Below are 21,414 nucleotides of genomic sequence, written 5' to 3' on the forward strand. Positions count from 1 at the left end.
CATCTCTTTCAAAATACAAATTATTTGTTGAATGGTTGCGTTTAGTGAGATTTAAGTTAAAAACAGTATAGCGGGAAATATACTCACTTGATTGTGTTTTATAGATTTACATAATTAAATTTGCACAACTCATAATTACATTGATTCTAACACTGGCTGTATAATTTAAAGAAAGCATCTAATATTTAAATGAATCATTGTTGTGTTTAACAGAAAAATAATAATTTGGTTCCGTCACTGCAGTGTGTATGTTAATATGGTTCTACGAGTACTCAGGTACATGCACCATTAACCCTTGTTCGACCCAACTGTGATAAGGAGGAAATGTGTATATAAATACTTAAAATATATTATTCTTTCAGTTAGCTTTCCAGCCTCGCGATGAAATATTATGATACTAGTTTAGCTTATTTCACGGTCCGTAGAAGAAGTATACTGTATAAGAGATAAGTCAAATGAATTTACCGTATCACGTTATTAGAAACATGTTTGTAAATTATTATTTGTTTCTTTTGCTTACTCAAGACACAATCTGTGTTTTGTTACTCTGATTTTCTCATTTTTCTTATCTAGGATTTCTCTATGTTTTGATGATGATTCTACCTACGTCATCATATCTTTCCATGTAATATATACGTATATGAATTTTTATCTGCCCCCACTTAATTCAGTTGAATTGGTGTGTGACCACTATATGTATTGAATTCACTGTTCGTATAATTTAAATTTATAATCGCACATGTATATTCAAACCTCATTATGACTTTGAGTGTCTTATGTATGGTATTTGCAAATATCTTAGCGTAGAAGGAAATGAAGAGGCCTATATTACTACACTATGACCAGCGTGATATATTAATCCTACCATAGTGATATTATAAGTGTTTTTAAACTTTAAATCTTTTGGAAATTCTCATATTTCATTGTTTTTGTGTTACTGGAAGTACGGCATCCAAAATGGTGATCAGGAGTAATGTAAGTATTATGTATTCTGAATTTCTAATTAATAATATATTGACACAGTTTTGTGAATCTGCTACCTACTCACATGGATACGCATTATATATAGTTACATTTTAAATAGCCATACTAATCCAATGATGAAATACATTCACCATCAACATCACCTAATAATTAATATCTATTACAATATGTTTTTAAGTGTTCAGAAATTATTCATATCATACATTCTTCTGACCTCTGATTTTTTTATATTACGTATTTATCAGTAGCTTGACACTTCATTAACTTAAAAACAATATACATGTACATTAGTAAATAAATAAAAACGCAAATACATTTCATTTATCTGCATAGGAACATGAAATACATATTTTATATGTGTTTTATATATATTTTTTAGACCCTACAAGTATCATATATTAAATCATGTAAATGAATGCCTCGACACGGGTTGTGCCCAGTGAGGTATTCATATTTTTTAAAAAGTTTTGTGTAAAACGTGAAATAATGAATAAAATAAATTTGCCAATATCTGTATTCCTGAATATTTAAATTATCTCCCGAGAACCATTTCTTATGTAAGGATTCACATAAATATTTATGTACTCTATTTGAAAACAGAATCTTTACTACTCAGATTGATTTAGTACTACGAGTCCCAAGTACTGATTTTATTTTCTTATCATATGAGGTTAGTAAGACGCTGCTATTTTCTCAAATCTTTTATCAATCTAGGTATTTAAAATAATGAAAATAGAAGTGTGTACAATACTTCTTTTCTTTGCATAATATTTCTGGAATTTAATTTCATTCATAATATTACAAATGTTATATTCTAATTTACCATTTAATTTTTGTGTTTTAGTGGTATTAATATTCATGATCATTAGCAAGGCAAAAAATAAGCAACTTCTATTTTAAAAAAACTATCAAAAAGGCTCCTTATTAAATCAATTTTTGATACAACGTGCCACTCTTTTTTTCAAAGCATATTATTAATTTTCCAATTTGTCACTTTTAATTATTTTTAAACATTCTTCTTCCTCCGTAAAGTACCTACTTCCATGTAATTAATATTCTAAATTCCATTAATAATAATTCAATTTGGTTACTTATCACAAACATAATCATAGTTTTTATTTAAACTATATAAAATAGATGTAAATTTATTGCAACACAGAGAGGAATATGGAAGTATATAGAGGAATATGGAAGTCTACGACCTGTTGTTGGTTGGTTTAAGTTGTCACTTTACACACTGCTTTCACTATTCTGCCTATGTTTTTAAAGTACTTTAAACTAAACTCCCTACGGAGGAAATCTAGCTAGTCTTCAAACATTTGGACATACTCGAAACATTGTTGAATCACTTCAAACTATGTTGACAACCTTATAAATGCTTTCACTAAGTGTAGCGAGGGAAAAACTACAATAATATAATAAAAGTGAGAATGCCATTTTAATTTTTAATATCATATTAATATTATATTAATCCCCCAAGACTACAAACGTAGGATCTTTTACAAGTTGGCCTATTTATGGCTCAACAAAAATACTCTTGCATTACTTAATCTTGGAAATTTGTCAGGCCTGTCCTTGGTTCATATCTTTGACAAAATTTTTCATTAAACCCAGCTTTGTATGAATGAGTGAAAAAAGAACATATTTTGGGTCCACGAAAAGCTTGCAACAGAGTTAAGATTTCTTGCAGGCCAGCTTGCTCGCATATAATGTGAGTTCCTATCCCCACTGTCCCACATATGAATTTACATAAACAGCGTACGTTTTTAGTGCACCCCAAATGCAGACTACCAACGGGAATAGAAAGAAGACAATAGCTGTTGTGAAGTTATACAGCTTTTTAATCAAGCTTGGAGGAGTCTATGAGTAGTCTCTCACAAATTGAAAACTTAAACGCTAAAAAGTCATTGATCTCGAAAGCAAGAGCTAATCGGTCATTTTTATGGTGATTTTTCAATTCAGCGGGTGGAAATGTAAACAAATAAATATTTTAAGTGCGATTGGTGAAGAAGAATCTCAAGATTTAAAAATGGATTGCCTACAGTAGGTTCTGATGCTTATGTTATGTTTTTCAGTCTTTAGTCAGGAGGGTGCTTGAGAATCAGCACAAACTGAAGAAACTTGTAAGGTTCTGCAGCTCATCATTACGAGTTCAAGAAGTAGAAGAAGTGATTCCACAAAATCACACACCAATAACAGATGATATTAAACGTTCTGCTACAAACATTGCCTTTACACCTTATTTAGATTTATCTCCCAAAAACGATGCACAACGCCAACTTATAAAAGAAGAATCATTCAAGGTACTTATGCTTTTTTTTAAATATTTGTGTTCGTATACCTATCTTTATATATCCCCGAATATTTTAATCTGGTGCTATCATTCTACTCCTAGTTATAAATAACTGCTAAAAAATAGGATTCAAATCTAAATTTGTTGCAACAGAGAGGGAAAGCATTTAAAAAAGGAAATTTGGAAGTCTGGGCGTTCACAGGGCTAATTTAACAATGAGACTCAAAACATTGTTGAATATACTAACTGGTAAAAGAATAAGTAAAAAATTGGAAACCTGTTTTCAGGCATTGCCTAATAGGTAAATTGGTTCAGCCGGATGAATCTCACCCACATGGTAAAGATTTCAGATCTTACTTCACAAAAGTCAACAGATGGAAGAGTTGAGGAAATGTGGATGTTTAAACATAGGCATAATGGTAAATGTTACACAGTGTATAAAATGGCCACTTAAACCAGCCAATTGCAAGTCGTAAGCCCTGTAAATGCCTTGATTTCCATATTCTTCTTCTTGCTTTCTTCTTTAGCCTTGTTCTCTCTACTGCTGGATAAAAGCCTCTTCCAAATGTCTCCATTACTTCCTATCACCCGCTTTCATCATCCATGTTTCACCGGCTATAGAGGCAATGTCATTGACCCATCTTTTCTGTGGGCTTCCAACACTTCTTTTGTTTGCTTATAGTCTCCAATTTATTTTTCTGGGTGTCCACCTGCCATCATTTTGCTTCGCTTAGTGTCCTGCTCACTGCCACTTTAATTTTCGCACGATCTATGATATGCATGACTCCAGTTTGGTGCCTTATTTCTTTATTTCTTATTCCGTCTCTTAGACATACACCGAGCATCTGTCTTTCCATGAAACGTTGGGTGCATTTTAATTTCTGGCTACTTTTTACTGGCGTATGTCGTCACCGGCAATATGCACAATTCACAGACTTGTCTTTTTAAGCATATAGGGATTTCTTTATTTTCAAAAATATATTTTAGTTTTCCGAAGCAGGCAGCCCAACTTAGTCCTATTCCTCTTAGTAATTCAGCTCTCTGGTTATTTTTACCGCCCTCTGACTTTATGTCTTAGATATTATATGTATTTTATTTATTTATTATGGAAATCATATAGTCTTTTTAACAAACTCAAGGTACAAGAAAACTATTTTAAAAAGCAAGACCAATTACAGATTTCACATTAATTTATTATGAATACAGAAGGAGGGGGAAAAACAAAATAAATACTGAAAAAAGGTAATATTATAAAAACTTAAATTAATTCAATATTCATTAACCACTTTGATTTTATTATTTCTTCTACCTCTAATTTGGAATGACTTCCATTTCTCTTCTCAAAAATGTTTTCCCTCTCTTTTGCAACAAATTTTGATCTGAATAACTCCCTAGGGAGGAAATCTAGACTGTCTGCAAACATTTGGACTTAAAACATTGTTGAATAAGATTCAAGTTGTGGTAGAAAACAAGCCTCAAACCTCTAATTCGGAATGCACAATCGTAATTTAGTTTGTTAAATCTAAAAAAGAAGTAAACATAACAGTAATAAAACTAGGTGTGTAGGTTGACATCCGCTTGGCTAAGATAACAAATGTTGATCAATGTCTATGGGGGTGGGTACCGGGAATCTCAAAGCACCCTCTTAATACCCATCCACAATTCATCTTTCTTATCCAACGCATATAGTGTCCATGCAGCTTGAGTGTGGAATCATCTCCCACCCACTATCAAAGATGTTTCTACAGTATCTCTGTTTAAATCACGTCTGAAGAAACATCTCCTTTCTCTTCCTTAACCTATTCTGCTTTCCTTTTTATTCCTTTTTCCCATTGAGTAATAATATTGATTTAAGGGAATTTATATGCAAATACACTTATTTCTGTTTTTGTAGATCTTTAGCATTTTATTTTATCTTATACTTAATAGTGATTTAATTTTTGAAATAACAATTAATGTGATTTAATTTATTTTTTTTAAATTCTAAATAATATGGTCGATTCGCTGTACCATTTAAATAATATTGGTTTCCGTTGCCCTCTTCACTTCACTAGATTAAATTCCCTTTTTTAAATACAAAATTGTAAAAACAATTATACCTCAAATTCATTTATTAGACATACCTGTAAAAATTATAATGGACTCAGTATTAATGTGGATATTTCTAACTGCACATTTTAACATAAAATTTCTTCATGGAGTTGATTATTTGGGATTAGACATGTGTATTTCGCAAACGACCTGGTCATACTGTCAAGGTAAGAAACATTGAACTAGAGATATGTTTCTTTCATCTCGGTCAGTTTGCTAACAAAAAGGGCGCTGAACTAAATGGATCTTCGTGCTATTCGGATCTTCGTGTTATTCGGATCTTCGTATCTTTTGTATCATTCGTATCTTTTATATCTCTAGCTGATTTAGTTCATAAGTTTGCAACGATTGTGTCCGTATTCCGTGTGCGTAGTTAATAGATAGGTTAAGTATAGGTACATTATTTTAAGTTGATGCTACATATACATAGTCATTTGCTCTATTTATAAACGTTTCCGAAGTGTGCAAGTGTGTGTTTATTGAACACGTAAGCTCAATTAACACGAATCGTCCAAATCCAAACGGCTTGATACAACTAGGGCGGATTGACACTTATTCTACTATTTTGCATTTATTTAAAATGTATTCAGGGAGTACTCTTGTAAACACTTCTCCCCTGTAGTAAAAAAAATACTCAAAAGCTATAAAACAAAGTATAAAGCCTTATATTTGTACATGTAAACAAATATTCTCTTTGTAAATAAACCCTACTTAAAATATTGAAATAATGAATATTTTTCCATACAAAACCAGCAATCATTTTGAAAAATTTAAAATACATATTATTTCACCATACTTCCCTTTCCACATCTAATGATGCACAGGACACTGCATTGGTACACCAATCGCAGCGAATCTCTATCTTTTTTCACATGAAAATAAGATGATCAGTCTTACACTTCACTTGTCAGTCCAGGGACTTTAAAATGTTTTATTGTAAAACATCTTTTTGATTAAATATTTCATGTCAACCATGTCAGGAATCGAACCCAAGACCTCTTGCATGGTAGGCAAACACGCTGATTACTGCACCGTGAGACTGACTATATTATATTATTTACTTAATTCAAAAATAATTTACTTTGACTTTTTTTAAATAATTAAAAATATATCAAATTATTTCAAGCACCATAAGATGCAGGAATTTCTATGTATATGTATCGCATGTTATGTATCTGTTTGTGTATGCTTTATATGTAGATGTGCGTATGCATGTGTGTACATGTATGCATTCATATATGTGTGCATGGATGGCACGGAGTGTGGATTCGATATTTTCATTTGTTACCAATAAAAACCTCCATGAAAAACCCAAATGTTAATTGTGAAATCGTTCTTTTCTCGCATAGATTTTTATTTATTTATTTTTTGTCACGTTTAATGTTTATATCATTTACATATTTAATGAAATCTCAATTGGTCTTTTTATGTTTGAAAATCTTTGTTTTAAATACTCAATATGTATTACTGTATGTTTTCTGAATAAAATAAAAAATACTATTTGGAACTTAAATTATAAAAAAATATTTATTTATATATACGCCCAATGGGCATTTTTATGGACACATTTATACATAGAAAATTATTATAAAAAAATTAGAAAGACTCAATGGTTTATAGTAGACTTTGTGGGAGTGGAAGCGGGAGAGAGATGTTTATAATTGAATTTGATTCAGTGATCGTTTGAAAGAAGACAACTTGTTATCAAAGAAATCAAGACTGGTATGTTTGTTGGCAGACCTAAGAATTCTGGGCATAGGGGAATGAAAACCATAGTTAGTTCTATGGTTATCGGTATGAAAGAGTAAGTTTTGTCTGAGGTATTTAATTTTATTGAGCTCAGTAGTTCAGGCGCATCAAAGAGTGAGTTGAGAATTTTAAATAGGACTATAAGGTCGGATTTATTTCGACGGTCTAGAAGAGAAGATATATTCAAGGTAGTTTCTAACTCATTATACATATATAGGTCTCTGGATCCAGCCTATCTTTCTCAAAAATCGATGTTGAACTGATTCAATATTCTTGATGTGAACATCATAATATGAAGACCAGATAACAGAGGAATACTCTAGGTGCGGGCGAACTAGGGAACAGAAGAGAGTTTTAGGGGTATTGATATTTTCGAAGTGAGCTGTGCTTCTGTTAATAAATCCAAGAAGTTTTAAGGATTTATTGATAACATGTTCAATATGAATTGTAAAAAAAAGTTGAGTGTCAAGTATAATACCCAAGTAAATAAATAAATCTTTTATTTTATTGGTTGGTTGGAGGAAATTGCCATTTGGCAATAAGCCCGCCAATGTACAATTTACTAATGTACAAAAAATTTAATAAATAACTATATACGAGATAAGATATTATATAAAAATAGATTTTTCATACAAATAACACATAGCAGTAGTTCTTAACACATTGTTTGCTTTGGGATTTTAGTCCCGTCATAAACAAGCCTTCTGATACATTGTACTATTTTTTAAATCATGTTATACGTAATAGCGCTGCGCTGTTTTTATCAGTTATCAAAAAACGTTCTGCATACATTGCCAATATTCTATTTACTTGCTCCGTAGATTAGATAAAACTTGACAAAAATAAGATATCCTCTAAAAACTAAAAAGATAAGATTTTATGAAAAGTTATTAGTGGTGGTTGTGACAACTTTGATAAAATAATTTGGACTGACCTAATTTTTTACCAGAAATACTGAGGGTCAATTTTAATCATGCTTTTCATTGATATTATAAATTATTCAATCATAATATGAATATTTTTATTGTAATACTTTTATACAAATCAGCATAAAATAAAAGTTAATCTTACCTGCAGATTTTAGGAACCCAATAAAATGATTCATGTTAAAATTTAGGTACCTACTAATGTATAATACAAATTATTTCTTTTCTCATGATTTATACTCGTATTTTGTATTTATTTTATTTCTATCTGTGCTTCTGTATTGAAGTTAACTTATCTTTACAGATCAATTCTACTTAGAATTTATTCTTTGCGCTGTTTTGTGATATTTTTTTTAGATAGTGTCTTTATAAAAGATTTATGTACATGTCAACCTTTACAAACCTTCTAAACATATGATAAGATTTTGCAAATAGATAGGAAACTCAGGTTTTTATTGAAGGTTAATAGTAATACTGAGTACAGGTCAAAGATTAATTTTAAGTGGCTATGTATTATATTAAGTCTATTGTTTTATTGTTTGTCTTAAAATTAAGTACGTATTAATTAAATACATGTTATGCATATTTCAAATAACTTTTCCTAGAAGGTGCTAATAAACTTAAAAGCCTGAAATACCTGAAGCTAGTTAGTTATTCATTTGTGCAAAAGAATAGAGAAAATATATAATTTTATATTCTGTATAAAATTTTACTGAAGAAAATACATATTATATCTACAGAAAATGTATTTTCTTTTAGTCATTGAAATAATTTCAAGCAACTCAGGTAACTCCTGTCATGGGAATTGTTATTTAAGTTTATTTTATCATGTTGAGAACACCCGCCAAATTATTCAAAATTATAACTTGCAACACAGTTTAAGTTAGCATTATTTTTAATGCTTTGAATATATCTTAATTTTACAGACAAATTGACCCTTCAATCGATTTTTAATCGAGATAAATGTGGAGAAATTTCTCAGTAGGTGAAATAATTCAAATAAAATCTTATCAAAAAAGGTTCTATCCATTGAATTATTTTAATTCACAATATGTTAAAGTTTCCTTGTCACATAATTTTCTAATAAGTTTATAAAAATGTTATTATGTAATGTAATGTATTTACTAGTTATTATTAGTATTGTACCAGTTGTAACTTACATTATTATGTACAAAAATAATTTCAGATACTATATTTCAAGTTATTATATATATATATATTTATACCTAATACAACATATCATATAATTGTTTTATTTTATTTGTGAATGTAACAGTTCTCCGACGTATCCGTGCGTTTGGCTTCCCCGGAACAACTACAATCTAAACCAGATGTCAGAGATTTACAGTTTGGCAAATTCTTTACGGATCACATGCTAAAAATCCAGTTTTACAAACAGCTCGGGGGTTGGCAAAAACCGGAAATCATACCATTTGAGAATTTGGTCTTGCATCCCGCAGCTAAAGTTTTGCACTATGCAATAGAGGTAAAAAATATGTATTTACTATGTAAATTTGTATATTAGTATAAAAAATGTGTTTAACATAGAATTATAATACTCCAGAAACCACATACGCGCATTAAAATGAAGCCGTCGAAACTACTCATAAATGAGTAGTTTTACATTTTGGCCATTAGTTACTCTGTAGACGTCGCTTAGTATGCAACTGCCGATTTAAATTCAATTATGCCGTGTTGTGCCATTTTTGCACGTCAAAATACTGCTGGGATTAAAGAATAGGGTGGGATCACATTTCATGTGTTCACAAATAATATTATTTAAGAATTCAATTGTTTACTATCTGTCAGATTGTTAAATAAAACAAGGCGGACATTTTGTTAGTATTGCCAGGATAGTGGAATTTGTTACCCGGCTTTCTATTAATTAGCACAATAATTCATCATCATTCCCTTTCCGCACCTAATGGTGCATAGGGCACTGCATTGGTACACCAATCGCAGTGTATCTTGATCATTTTTGTTACATTAAGGTAAGATGATCAGTCTTAAGCTTCAGGTACCAGTCCAGGGACTATGAAATATTCTAGTGTAAAAACACCTTTTTGAATAAATATTTCATGGCAACCATGTCGGGAATTGAACCCAAGACCTCTTCTATGGTAGGCAAACGCGCTGACTACTGCACTACGATGCCAACAAATATTAATTAAACTGTAATAATTTACTTAATTACTAAATGATTATTTAATGTTTTTTTTTACATTTGCCAAATAAAAGTACCGGTTTTTTTTATAGTCCAGAGTAAACAATGATGTCATAATTGACCTGTAATTAAATAAATATCTACATGTAAATACATAAATCATCATTTTTATACCTTTCATTTTATTTGTTTATTACAATTATCCAACAAAATAAGTACAAATGCATATTTACAAAGTTTACAAAAATGTACATTTTTTAGAAAATGGAGATCAAGTTGTGGTAGAGTGGGGTTCGAACCTTAGATCTCTGATCCGTGAGTCCACGACACTAGCCACAGGACCACAACCCGGTTCAACACAAAAATTTTACCCATGCTTATTTGTATATACACTGTTTGCCCTCTAAAAAGCATGTCACAGTTCCGTAAATAACTCAGTCAGTGACTTTGCCCAGATAATTCTTAGTCTAGAGATTTTTTATCAAAGCAACTAAATATTTGCAGTTTTTTTATTGATATACTTTCAACCAAAAATGTAAACAAAATTAATAAAATATAAACAAAATGAATGCTTACAAAACATGACACTCATTTAAAATAATTCAATAAATGCTTCTGAATCAAAATAATCCTGTTCTTTAAAACATAAACGATTTAAGTTATTTAAGTATGTCAGTGATTTATAAGCTATGGGTTGAACCCGGCAATACTTTGCTATTGCTAGATTTGAGCACATACTTACATATAGATTAAATGAACACATTCGAAAGTTTGATATCAATTATTGCATTTAGTCCAAAATTAGATATGTGCGTATTAAATAATTTTTTTGTTTTTCGATTTACTTAAATTGTGAGGACAGAGAATTTTGATAAATAGGTACTCGAACATTGTTTTCCTGTCACTGTCTTGCAGATGCCTCCCCGATACTGTGCGAAAAAGACAACTGTACAAATTACTAGTACATAAACACATATTTATTCTATAAAACACACAGTTTACCCTGAAGATGGCTCCAGCAAGAGTAGTCGGAACGAATCCAACTTACACGGGATTACCCAAAAAAGATACATATTGATAACAGTGACAGTGAAAATCTACAACCCTATATAATAAAATGTGTTCAGTGTTCTTTTTAAAAATAATTACCAGAAATATTATGTTGTTATGGACTAGTGCTAAGAAGTTAGTCTTTTATGCATAACTACAAAAAATACTATATAATATGAATTATTATTTTAGATTTAAAATTCACCTGCATCAATTTATTTTAACTGAACATTATGTACTGTACATCTATATTTCAGTCAAAGATTTGTTTTTACAGCTGTTTGAAGGAATGAAAGCTTATAGAGGAGTCGACGATAGAATACGAGTATTTCGTCCCGAGCTTAACATGGAGCGAATGAATTTATCAGCTATTCGTACAGGATTACCACCATTCAATGGAGAAGAAATGATCAAATGCTTAAATCGGCTTGTAGAAATTGATCAAGAATGGGTTCCACACAGTGTAGCATCTAGTCTTTATATTCGACCAACATTCATAGGAATTGATGTAAGTTATATAAATTATGTACTTGATTTACCATGTTTTTTTATTCCACACCTGAAAACTATGGATTCATTTATTTATCTGCTATGTGCATGGTGTCCAGTGGCAAATTTTAAACTTTAAAATATTATGGCAAAAGAAAAAGAGAAGTTATTTAAATAATTCCTAATTTTATTTCATGTTCATGAATGCGGATTTTATTTTTTTATGTCAGTTTTTTTTAAATGGCGATCTTTAAGATACAAGCACTTTTCCAATCTTTTGTGTATAATATCAAAAACGCGTTGGCAGAGATTGCTCAAAATCCTTGTTACCTGAGTCGGTATATTTTCTCTTAGTTTTGTAGTGGTGACAGATTGGTTTTGGTAAACAATGCACTTGAGGAGCTCCAAAAAAAAGGTCACATCTTTAAGGCAATTGCGCTGGCCCTGGCCATCTCCTGAGATGTCACTAAACCGAGAGATTAATAGGTACATAAGCAGTATGTGCAGTAGCGTCACCTTGTTGAAAGTTGGTGTTTTTGTTGAAGAATGGAATATTGCAAAGTTCTACTTAAAAAAATATTGTTGCTCACCTCATAAAATCTTTCAGAATTTTTCATCACCGCCTTGCCACGATAATTTTCTAAAAAATATGGGTACATAGAAATATTTGTATTCCGAAAAATAAGAAAGATATGATATTTGTGTGTTCATATGCATGGATCCTATGAGAAACAAGTTTCCGCAAATGTGTCAAACATAAAATATAGACTGAAAAATGAATACTGGTTAATCACATTTTATTTTTCCACTGTTCTGAAACTTAAACCTCCTTCATTAGACAAGATTTTAAATTTCGTGGATATTCAATTTGTTAATAAATTTTTCTTGCAGCCAAGTCTGGGTGTAGCGTCTTCTGAATCAGCATTGCTATACGCTATTCTCTGTCCGGTTGGGTCGTATTTCAAAGCTGGCGAAGATGGGGGAGTTTCTCTTTTAGCCGACCCAACATACACTCGGGCGTGGCCCGGAGGAGTAGGAGACCGCAAGATGGGATCTAACTACGCCCCCACAGTTGACATTCAAAGCAAAGCTATGAAAAAAGGGCTCCACCAAGTTCTGTGGCTCTATGGAGAAGACCATCAGTTGACTGAAGCAGGCACTATGAACATTTTTATGATATCTCTAAATGAGAAAGGAGGTAATTATTCTGTCTGTTTTCAAAGCTTAATAAATTTTAAGGCTAGGTTGCAAATGTCCTCATAAGACAATTTTCATAAAAATTAAATAAAGCATTCATTAAAAAACAAAATGATCTCGTGTTGTTCAATGAGAGGTTTAAAAAAATACAACCAGCTCCATTTATTACCAAGAGAGTAACTTCTCGAATAAGTAAAATGTCAGAATTATCCATAAAAGAATATATCATCGTTGCACCAGCAATATCTGTTAAGTAACATTTTAAAAATTGTTGAGGAGATTAATAAAACAATGAACCTTTTGATAAAGGATTTTTTTATAGATAACAAAAAAAGAATTACTAAATTTTATTTTATTTATGAAACAAAATTGTCATTGATGAGAAATTAAAAATACTTTTAAAAAAGAAATTTCACTTAACAGATATTGCCGGCACTACGACGATATATTGTTTTTATACGTTTTATTTAGTAATCCGATTTTTTTGTGTTTTGTTGTCTTCGAACAAACATGTATTCTAATGTTTCCCAAAAAAATTATTGACCAGGATGTAATATTGCAAAAATAAGTTATTCAAACATTTTGTTACACTTCGGTAAAAAAGATTTTGAATATCTCAGATGAAAATTAGTAAATTAGAGGTCCAATATTTCTAACTCTTAGCTACTACATACGAAATACCTACTACATTTCCTAAACACATAGTATATAGCAATGAACAAAGATATTATTTCATTTTAAATTCAAATATTTTTTGTTGGATCTGTACTTACATATTTTCTAAGCATAAAAATGTTCTAGCAATTTCTATTTGGTTACCAATTCAATGATAAAATTATTCAGAATTCTGAAACACCAAGTAAGCACAATGTGTTTTATTATCACTGCAATATTTCTATACATAATAAAGAAAACAATATGTTGTTCTATAATTAATCTGTTTATTATGAGACTACTTTGAATTGCAATTTATGTTATGCACTCATAAAAAATATATAACCGTAAAATTATTCAATTTAATGTAATGTGTTACCTTCATGTTATCTTGATACCTTGTTATTAAATCTTGAAGGGTTTATAACATTTGTAATCTACAAAAATGTTATTTAAACCACTTGGTATTTTTGATGAAATAATAAAATGGTTGAAAAAATCGTTCTTAAAAATTAACAAGTTTAAAAACTTTATTTAATTTAAAAACTAATATTTCCTTATATGTGAGTATTATGTAAATTCTGATGAAACCATATCATAATTTAATATGCTTCATTATCAAAGAGAATTTAAAGTAAATTATTTATTTATTACAATTTCCTTTTGCTGTCTAATTGAGAAATAAACATGATAACACACATGACTATAAACATTAAATAACAACATTATAAGCTACGTAGATTAATTATTTTAGAAAATATATTTTTTGAAATTACAAACTTTTACCCCGTTTTGATTAGATTATTTTATTTTAAATTATAACGCGTTCGGATCATTCATTTTTTCGCACTCAAGTTTTTAAGAAATGCAATTTTATGTCTAATTTTTAATATTTTTTTATTAATCGATATGTTTTTGGCATTTTACAAATTTTACTTTACTCTGGACTGATAAGTTGCTGTTTTTTTTTATTACAAGCACTTGGTTTTAAAATAAGATTCATTGCATTATATGGAATAATATAATAACAATAATGGTTTATAATCATTTTAGAGAAAACAATATCGACTCCTCCACTAAATGGTCTCATATTGCCTGGTGTAACAAGGCACTCCATACTTCAGCTCGCTCATCACTGGGGAAATTTGAGGGTTGTTGAAGAACCAATTACAATGAGGCGGGTCATCAAACTTTTGAATGAAAATAGAGTATGTATTTCTTTTCTTGAATTTATTCTCCACTCAATTTTTTTTTTTTTTTTTTCCATATAATTGTGTGACGTTGTAATCTTAAGAGTTAAGCATACTTAAGGAGGTACTTACATATTGATAATCAACTTATTTTTGCATCTGAAAAATTATAAAACAAATATTTATGATTTATTATGATTAATAATTATGTTGAAAAGATTACATTGATGATAAGAAGTCTTAAACACATCAAATGCATGTATTTTTAATATGTGAGAAATAAATATTAAATATCAATGCAATCTAAACTAATTTAAATATGCACAAATATTATTAATATAATACAAAAATATGACATTAATTTAATATTTTTGCCTAGTTGGCTTTCAATGTATTTTTTAAAAGGTTTTATTAAACCTTTCTTTACACAATCACATGGAACATAACTTGGCTATCAAACTGAAAAATATTAATATAAAAATGATTTAATCAGGTAACTTTTCCCACATTTCATTTCAGTGTTATGAAAAATATTAATGTAATTCTAAAACAAATGAATAGTTTCAACACGATTGTAAACAATTTATTATGTTCATTTCTTTGCTAATATTTATTATGCAATGCTATATTGATATACATAGGTATTAAATTTATATTAATTTATTTTAGCATCTTCCACAATGCAATAATGTTTATCGCTAGATTTGTGTTATTTACTGACATTATCAACCTAGAAAATTGACAACTTGCTCACCACAACGCATCTGAGGACTTGTCTTCTTATGCATAAAAAATTGAGAGTTAAAATTTATAAACCTTTTATAATAAAAAGTGTATTATATTAATCTAACAATATTTTATTAATGACAAAACAAAACCAACCCGTTTTATATTATGATTCTTCAACTTCTAAATTGAGGAAAAAAGATTTATCAAAACAGTTATTGAAATATGATGTTTCATTAATTTCTCTTTTTTTAGCTCCTGGAGTTGTTTGGTTCAGGAACTGCCTGTGTTGTCAGCCCAATTAGTAAAATAAATTATTTGGACGAGGATATCGTAATTCCGACTCTACAAGTTACTGATGCTGTCCATAAAAAAATACGCGACACACTCACTGCGATACAATATGGATACATGGAACATTCATGGGCTCGGGCTATTTGATTATTAATACCTCTATTTACATATCGATCTTTGAATCTCAGTTGAAATATTGAAATATATGTGAACAGAACATAATGTAAATCAGTTGTCTATTTTCAATGTAATTATTTTAAATAATTATTGAATGAGAAACATCTAGATTTAACCACTTATCCGTTGACCCGCCATTTGTAGAGGTTATCATGATTTTATTATTAAGTAGTTACATATCATCGGTGTACTGGTAAAACCCTCTAAATGCATTATTGACTATACTGAGAAAAATTACTTTGAATGTTTTACTAATTTTTTCAACATATTAAGTACCTAAGCACAAACAAAATGGTGTTTTAAGGAAGAAAACTGCCATACTTAAAAAAATACGGCCAAAACCGTCAAAAGAGGCTATCTGCCTTTAATGAATCATGCTTGTTGAGATTTTATTGAAAGTCACACAGTGAAAAACAAATAATTCCGATTTATCCAAGTTTTTTCTGAACTTGACATTTGCCTCATAAAGAACATAATTTTACGCTTCGAATGGCATACTTTTGCCTGAATGGTGACATAATATCTAACACTAATTTTTACTAACAGATCTTGTGAGCATGGACCCATTGTAATGATATTATGACTATTGCAACAAGTGGGTACTTATCAAATTTAAGGTCAATTAATATAATTAGGTATTTAATAATTATATTGAGTAGGTACCTTTACCATATTTATTGATATATTTTGTTGTTCAGAATTTATTATTTTGTGAATATGTTGTAAATATGGATTTATTGGGATTTAATTTAATTTATTCATATTTAATTCTAATATTTAATTTGATGAATTTTTAAGATAAAAAAGTTATTGAGTATTTTAAACTTAAACTTCTTAATTGACTTACTGTTTTTAATGGGCAGTCAATACAAATAATATATTACTAGATATAATTAGCATATTATACTGTATCAGAGTTTGCTATATTTTTTTGCTTATAAAATCATAAACAAAAGTAATATTCAAAATAATAAAGAATAGTAGATTGGTAATTATCAAGAGATAAAAAAAGACTAGAGGCCTTTGAGATGTGGTGCTACAGAAAATATTAGGAATTTCCTGGAGAGACCACATCACTAATAATGAGGTTCTCAGCAGAATCGAAGAAGGGAGGCACCTAATCAAAGCCATCTCAGAGAGGCAAGCCCAATAGATCGGCCACATTATGCGCCATGAGGGTCTCCTGTATGACATAATAGAGGGGATGGCTGAGGGGACAAATTACAGAGGGCGCCCCCGATGGGAGTATTTGGAGCAAGTGTGCGAGGATTTAAACTGCGCCTTATTTGTCGAGCTGAAGAGGGCTGCAGAAAATAGATACCAATGGAGGAAGAGATGCAGAACTGCGAAGAAGAAGAAAATTGGTCCGCCATCTAGTACTAAAGTTATTAAAGTTAATATACACAAGAGTTACAATATACATTTTAAAAAGGTTAAATATTTTTACTTAGAACCATAATCCGGTTCACAAAAAGTATTTAAATTAAATTATGTTTTTTGTTAAATTTGTTTATTTATATTTAATATGTATATTTATGTAAAATAAGTTTATAAGAATCATAGGATTTTTTATATGTGAATAGCCTAATATCCAGAGAGAAAGATATTAGATTATATGTATAGTATAATGTTTGGCAGCTTTGATGGCCGAGTTGTTGCCTGGGTATTTTTTATATTTTGTTCACTTTTATAGTTTTATTTACCTGCTAAAAAACCAACCAAAAAGATGAACTAACCATTTTTCCTTGAGAAAAATCCTAATATTGTATTTAAGAGATGCATTGTCGTAAATAAATTAGTGCTGTGAAATTTTTGTTAGTTTAGTTAGATAAATATTAATTTGTTGGAAAAATCGAAAGGCGATTAACTACCAGCATTATGTAAATACAGTAGGGCCTCGACAATCCGGACAGTAAAAAAACAAGGCGTCTTGATTGTAATCTGCAATACTTTAATAGTAATAAAACATAAATATGTTTTACTTTGGAAATTTCTTAAATTATCAAAAGACAACCTCGATAATATTAACAATAGTGAATAATAAACATGTAGGAAGGCTGGGCGTTTGAAAAGAAGCTAAAAAACAGAAGCTTAGGTAGTTATCTAAAAAAAGTCTGTAGTACTTACTCTTCTTATGTTTTTCCAAGTTCATTTCAAAAGTGCAGTTTCTTAGTTGACAAAGAAATATAACTTCGTGGCTATCAAATTCGTTATCTTCAGCCCGTTTTAAAGCAATAATTAATGCTACCACTGCTTCTGAATCACTGTAATCCATTTGGATTACCATGATCACAGGATAAGCGGGGGTCCGGATTAGCGAGGCCCTACTGGACAACAATTTTGATTTTACCTTGTCGTGTTTACCTACTTATTAATTATTTAAATAAATTCTAAAAATGAATATTTGTGTTTTCTGTATATGTACTTATTTACCATTCCTTATTATTATTTTTTAATATGCCCCATACATTTTAAAATCCTACTTGAATGGGTTTCACGACTAACCCATTATTGAATTGAATAATTGGTTCATCGCTCACATCTCAAGTTTTATTATATGATTGACTATTTTGATGAAATAATTTATTGAGACTGTCTACCATTGGTCGTAATTCGTATGACTAATCAGTACATCCTGGCGATGTACTTCCTCATTCGGCGCAATGTGAACTCTACCAAATGATTATTGGTGCAAACGTATGTAGTAGTATTGTAAAATGTACCCAGCACCGTACTGTGCTGATACAGAGAGGCGGCCGCATCAGGCGGCACCGTATAAACAGTGAAATCTAAATACTATTTGAACCATTTAATAAATTTAAAACTTCTTTACACAACGTTTTTTTATATTAGTCTATATTCTTCCAATTTTGAAGTATCCAAATACTGTTGAAGCTCCCAGAATTTTATTAGCACTCCCTGTCTTTGTAGTTAGTAGAGAAAGAAGTTTTTACAAATTAAAATTAATAAAACACTACTTAATAAGTTCAATGAGACAAACAAAACTTAGAAATCTGTAATTGATTTCTACTAAATCTACATTGACTGGCTTTTTAGACTACACCTAATAAACGAATTTACTAATAAGTTAGAAGGGTAAAACCAAAGTAGAATATTGCAGTTGATAGTTTTTTTTATTTTTATTTAAATAAATATTTGCGTTCTTATGATTTACCCAAATATTTCATTTTGAGGGCTATTTTAAATTAGTTTGTGAATAACTCACTATTAGAAAATGGAAATCAAGGTGGGGTTGAGTAGGATTTAAACTATGGACCTTTGAGCCGCGAGTCCAAGACACTAGCCACGGGACCACAACCCGGTTATGTAAAATATAATATTTATTTTAAAGCAGTTTATGTTTTAAAAATAAAAATAGTATTTATTTGTTATGTGAAGTTTTTAAAAATCACAATCGTTATTTTAGAGATAAATCATTTAAGGGGCGGCATTTTAAGACTATATCATACTAAGAAAATATACTGCATGGCCCTGAACCAGAAGGTGAACCACAGGCTTAAATCAACGGCATGCATATTCTGATCACAAGCTCCGCACAAGATGAAAAAATATATGTATAGTAGCACATTAAGCTGTGATGCACAAACTTAGATTTGATTTCTGTATCCAGATGAAATTTTTATTAAATTACTATTTTCAATTGTAATATTTCACATTATATGTATATCCTGGTCATAAAATTGATCATCTTATCTTCATGCAATAAATACTCAAGATAATATACTGCAATTAATATTATACCTTAGTGCCTTATGCACTATTCGGTGAAAAGGGATCTAGAAAGAGGACTGGTCCATTGATATTACAAATTGAGGTTTTGTTTATGGCTGACATTTTAAAACAATTTTTTTAATAATTTACACCAATATTTAATTTTTTGGGGTCATTTTTAACAAGCTGTACATAGCTAATCATCATCATCATCATCATCAGGGGCTCTACAGCCCGTTGTGGGCCCTGGCCTCCTCCAGAATCTGTCTCCATTTCTCCGTGCACCCTATGGCTGTTCTCCAGTTCGACAGGCCAATTGCTCTCATGTCACTTTCCACATCATCCAGCCATCTTAATTTTGGTCTGCCTTCCAGAGTGGTATAAATAATCTTATTGGGGGTACGATTATCATTCATTCTGTGCACACGACTCAACCATTGTAATCTTATTTTTATGAATTGTGCAATGTTGGGTTCGCTGTACAGTGCCTCTAATTTGCGATTAAACTGTCTCCTCTACAGCACCATTTTTTTCTTTCAAATACTAATATCATATCTCAAAAGACCAAAGTCCTAACCCAGCAATCTACACCATATGCAATGGCTGGTCTGAGAAGCAGAATAATTTGAATCCCAGATTTTTGAATAAGCAATAATAGCATTTGTTTGCTGCCGATAGCCGTGATATAATCTTGGTAGATAGTGAGATTTAGAAGCCCATTTTACAAAAGAATCAATAAAAATAAATACATCCTGGAACAATATTAAGATAGCATTTTTATTTTGGATTTTCTTTTAATCGTCAATCGAAAGAGGACAATATTTTATAGGTTCTCTTTTGATTGAAGAAAACTTTCAGCAAGTAATTCAAATAACATATCATAAGATTTAATTCTTTAAAAAAACATCATCAAACGCATCCCATCTGATGATGCATAGGGCACTTCATTGGAAAAGCAAAAACAGTGTATTTCGATCATCTTTTATAGGGAGGTACGTGACAGTACAGGGAAAGTGAAATATTGCAATGTAAAATGGCCTTACAAATAAATATTTCATGCCGACCTTCCCAGGAATTAAACCCAGTACCTCAAGCGTGGTTAGAGAATGCACTAACCACGACACTACGAGGTGGACTTTTCTCCACTCAATTTTATTTTTCAGGATGCCAAAAACACTCTTCTAAGTTTCTGGTTTTATTTAACATACAAAACTGTATTCTTCATCGTCACCCGGACACAAGACTAAAAAACATTTAAAAATTTAGTTTTCAAGTTGCTTATTGCAGATTTTTCTTCAATCTTTTTCCCTTCTACAAAGCTTCAACTCTGTTCATTCAAAGGTTCTTTATTTGGAATAATATATTTTTTTAATCTTCACGTAAAAGAAAACTGAATAAACCTTTTCATTCTAGCTATGAATTTTTTCTTATTCTAGCTATAATAAAAAATACATATTCAATTGAATGAATTCATATTCTAGTAAGACTGTTTTTTTTTTTAGTTTTTCTAATATTTTTCTTTTACTATAATATCTAGGCAAGTATTTTCTTAAGATATTAAAAATGAAATAAGACAACAATTCTTCCTAAGTAAAAATGTTAATATATGGTGAGGTGAAAATAATTTAATATTGTTTTCGTATTATAACTGCACTTATGCTTTCATTCAATCATGTTGAATGTTACACAGTGTGTAAA

General features: G+C 30.2%; 1 protein-coding gene across 1 annotated transcript; it reads left to right on the top strand.

The window, feature by feature from the left end:
- The first annotated feature begins 360 nt into the window (after positions 1-360).
- Positions 361-16,035, top strand: Bcat (Branched chain amino acid transaminase). Its single transcript, XM_088225738.1, has 7 exons — positions 361-975; positions 3,060-3,287; positions 9,320-9,529; positions 11,535-11,765; positions 12,638-12,944; positions 14,651-14,805; positions 15,769-16,035. The coding sequence occupies exons 1-7, from the start codon at positions 958-960 to the stop codon at positions 15,952-15,954; spliced, it is 1,335 nt and encodes a 444-aa protein (XP_088081864.1). The 5' UTR covers positions 361-957; the 3' UTR covers positions 15,955-16,035.
- Positions 16,036-21,414: the final 5,379 nt, after the last annotated feature.

This window comes from Micrasema longulum, unplaced genomic scaffold (genome assembly GCF_059751315.1).
Source record: "Micrasema longulum isolate JH-2025_06_02 unplaced genomic scaffold, ASM5975131v1 h1tg000383l, whole genome shotgun sequence".
NCBI lineage: Eukaryota > Metazoa > Arthropoda > Insecta > Trichoptera > Brachycentridae > Micrasema > Micrasema longulum.

Bases quoted from the DNA above. Each gene is read 5' to 3' on its own strand.
- Bcat (XM_088225738.1), top strand. The intron at 12,945-14,650 runs GTAATTATTCTG...TAATCATTTTAG, and splicing joins ATCTCTAAATGAGAAAGGAG to AGAAAACAATATCGACTCCT. The intron at 14,806-15,768 runs GTATGTATTTCT...CTCTTTTTTTAG, and splicing joins AACTTTTGAATGAAAATAGA to CTCCTGGAGTTGTTTGGTTC.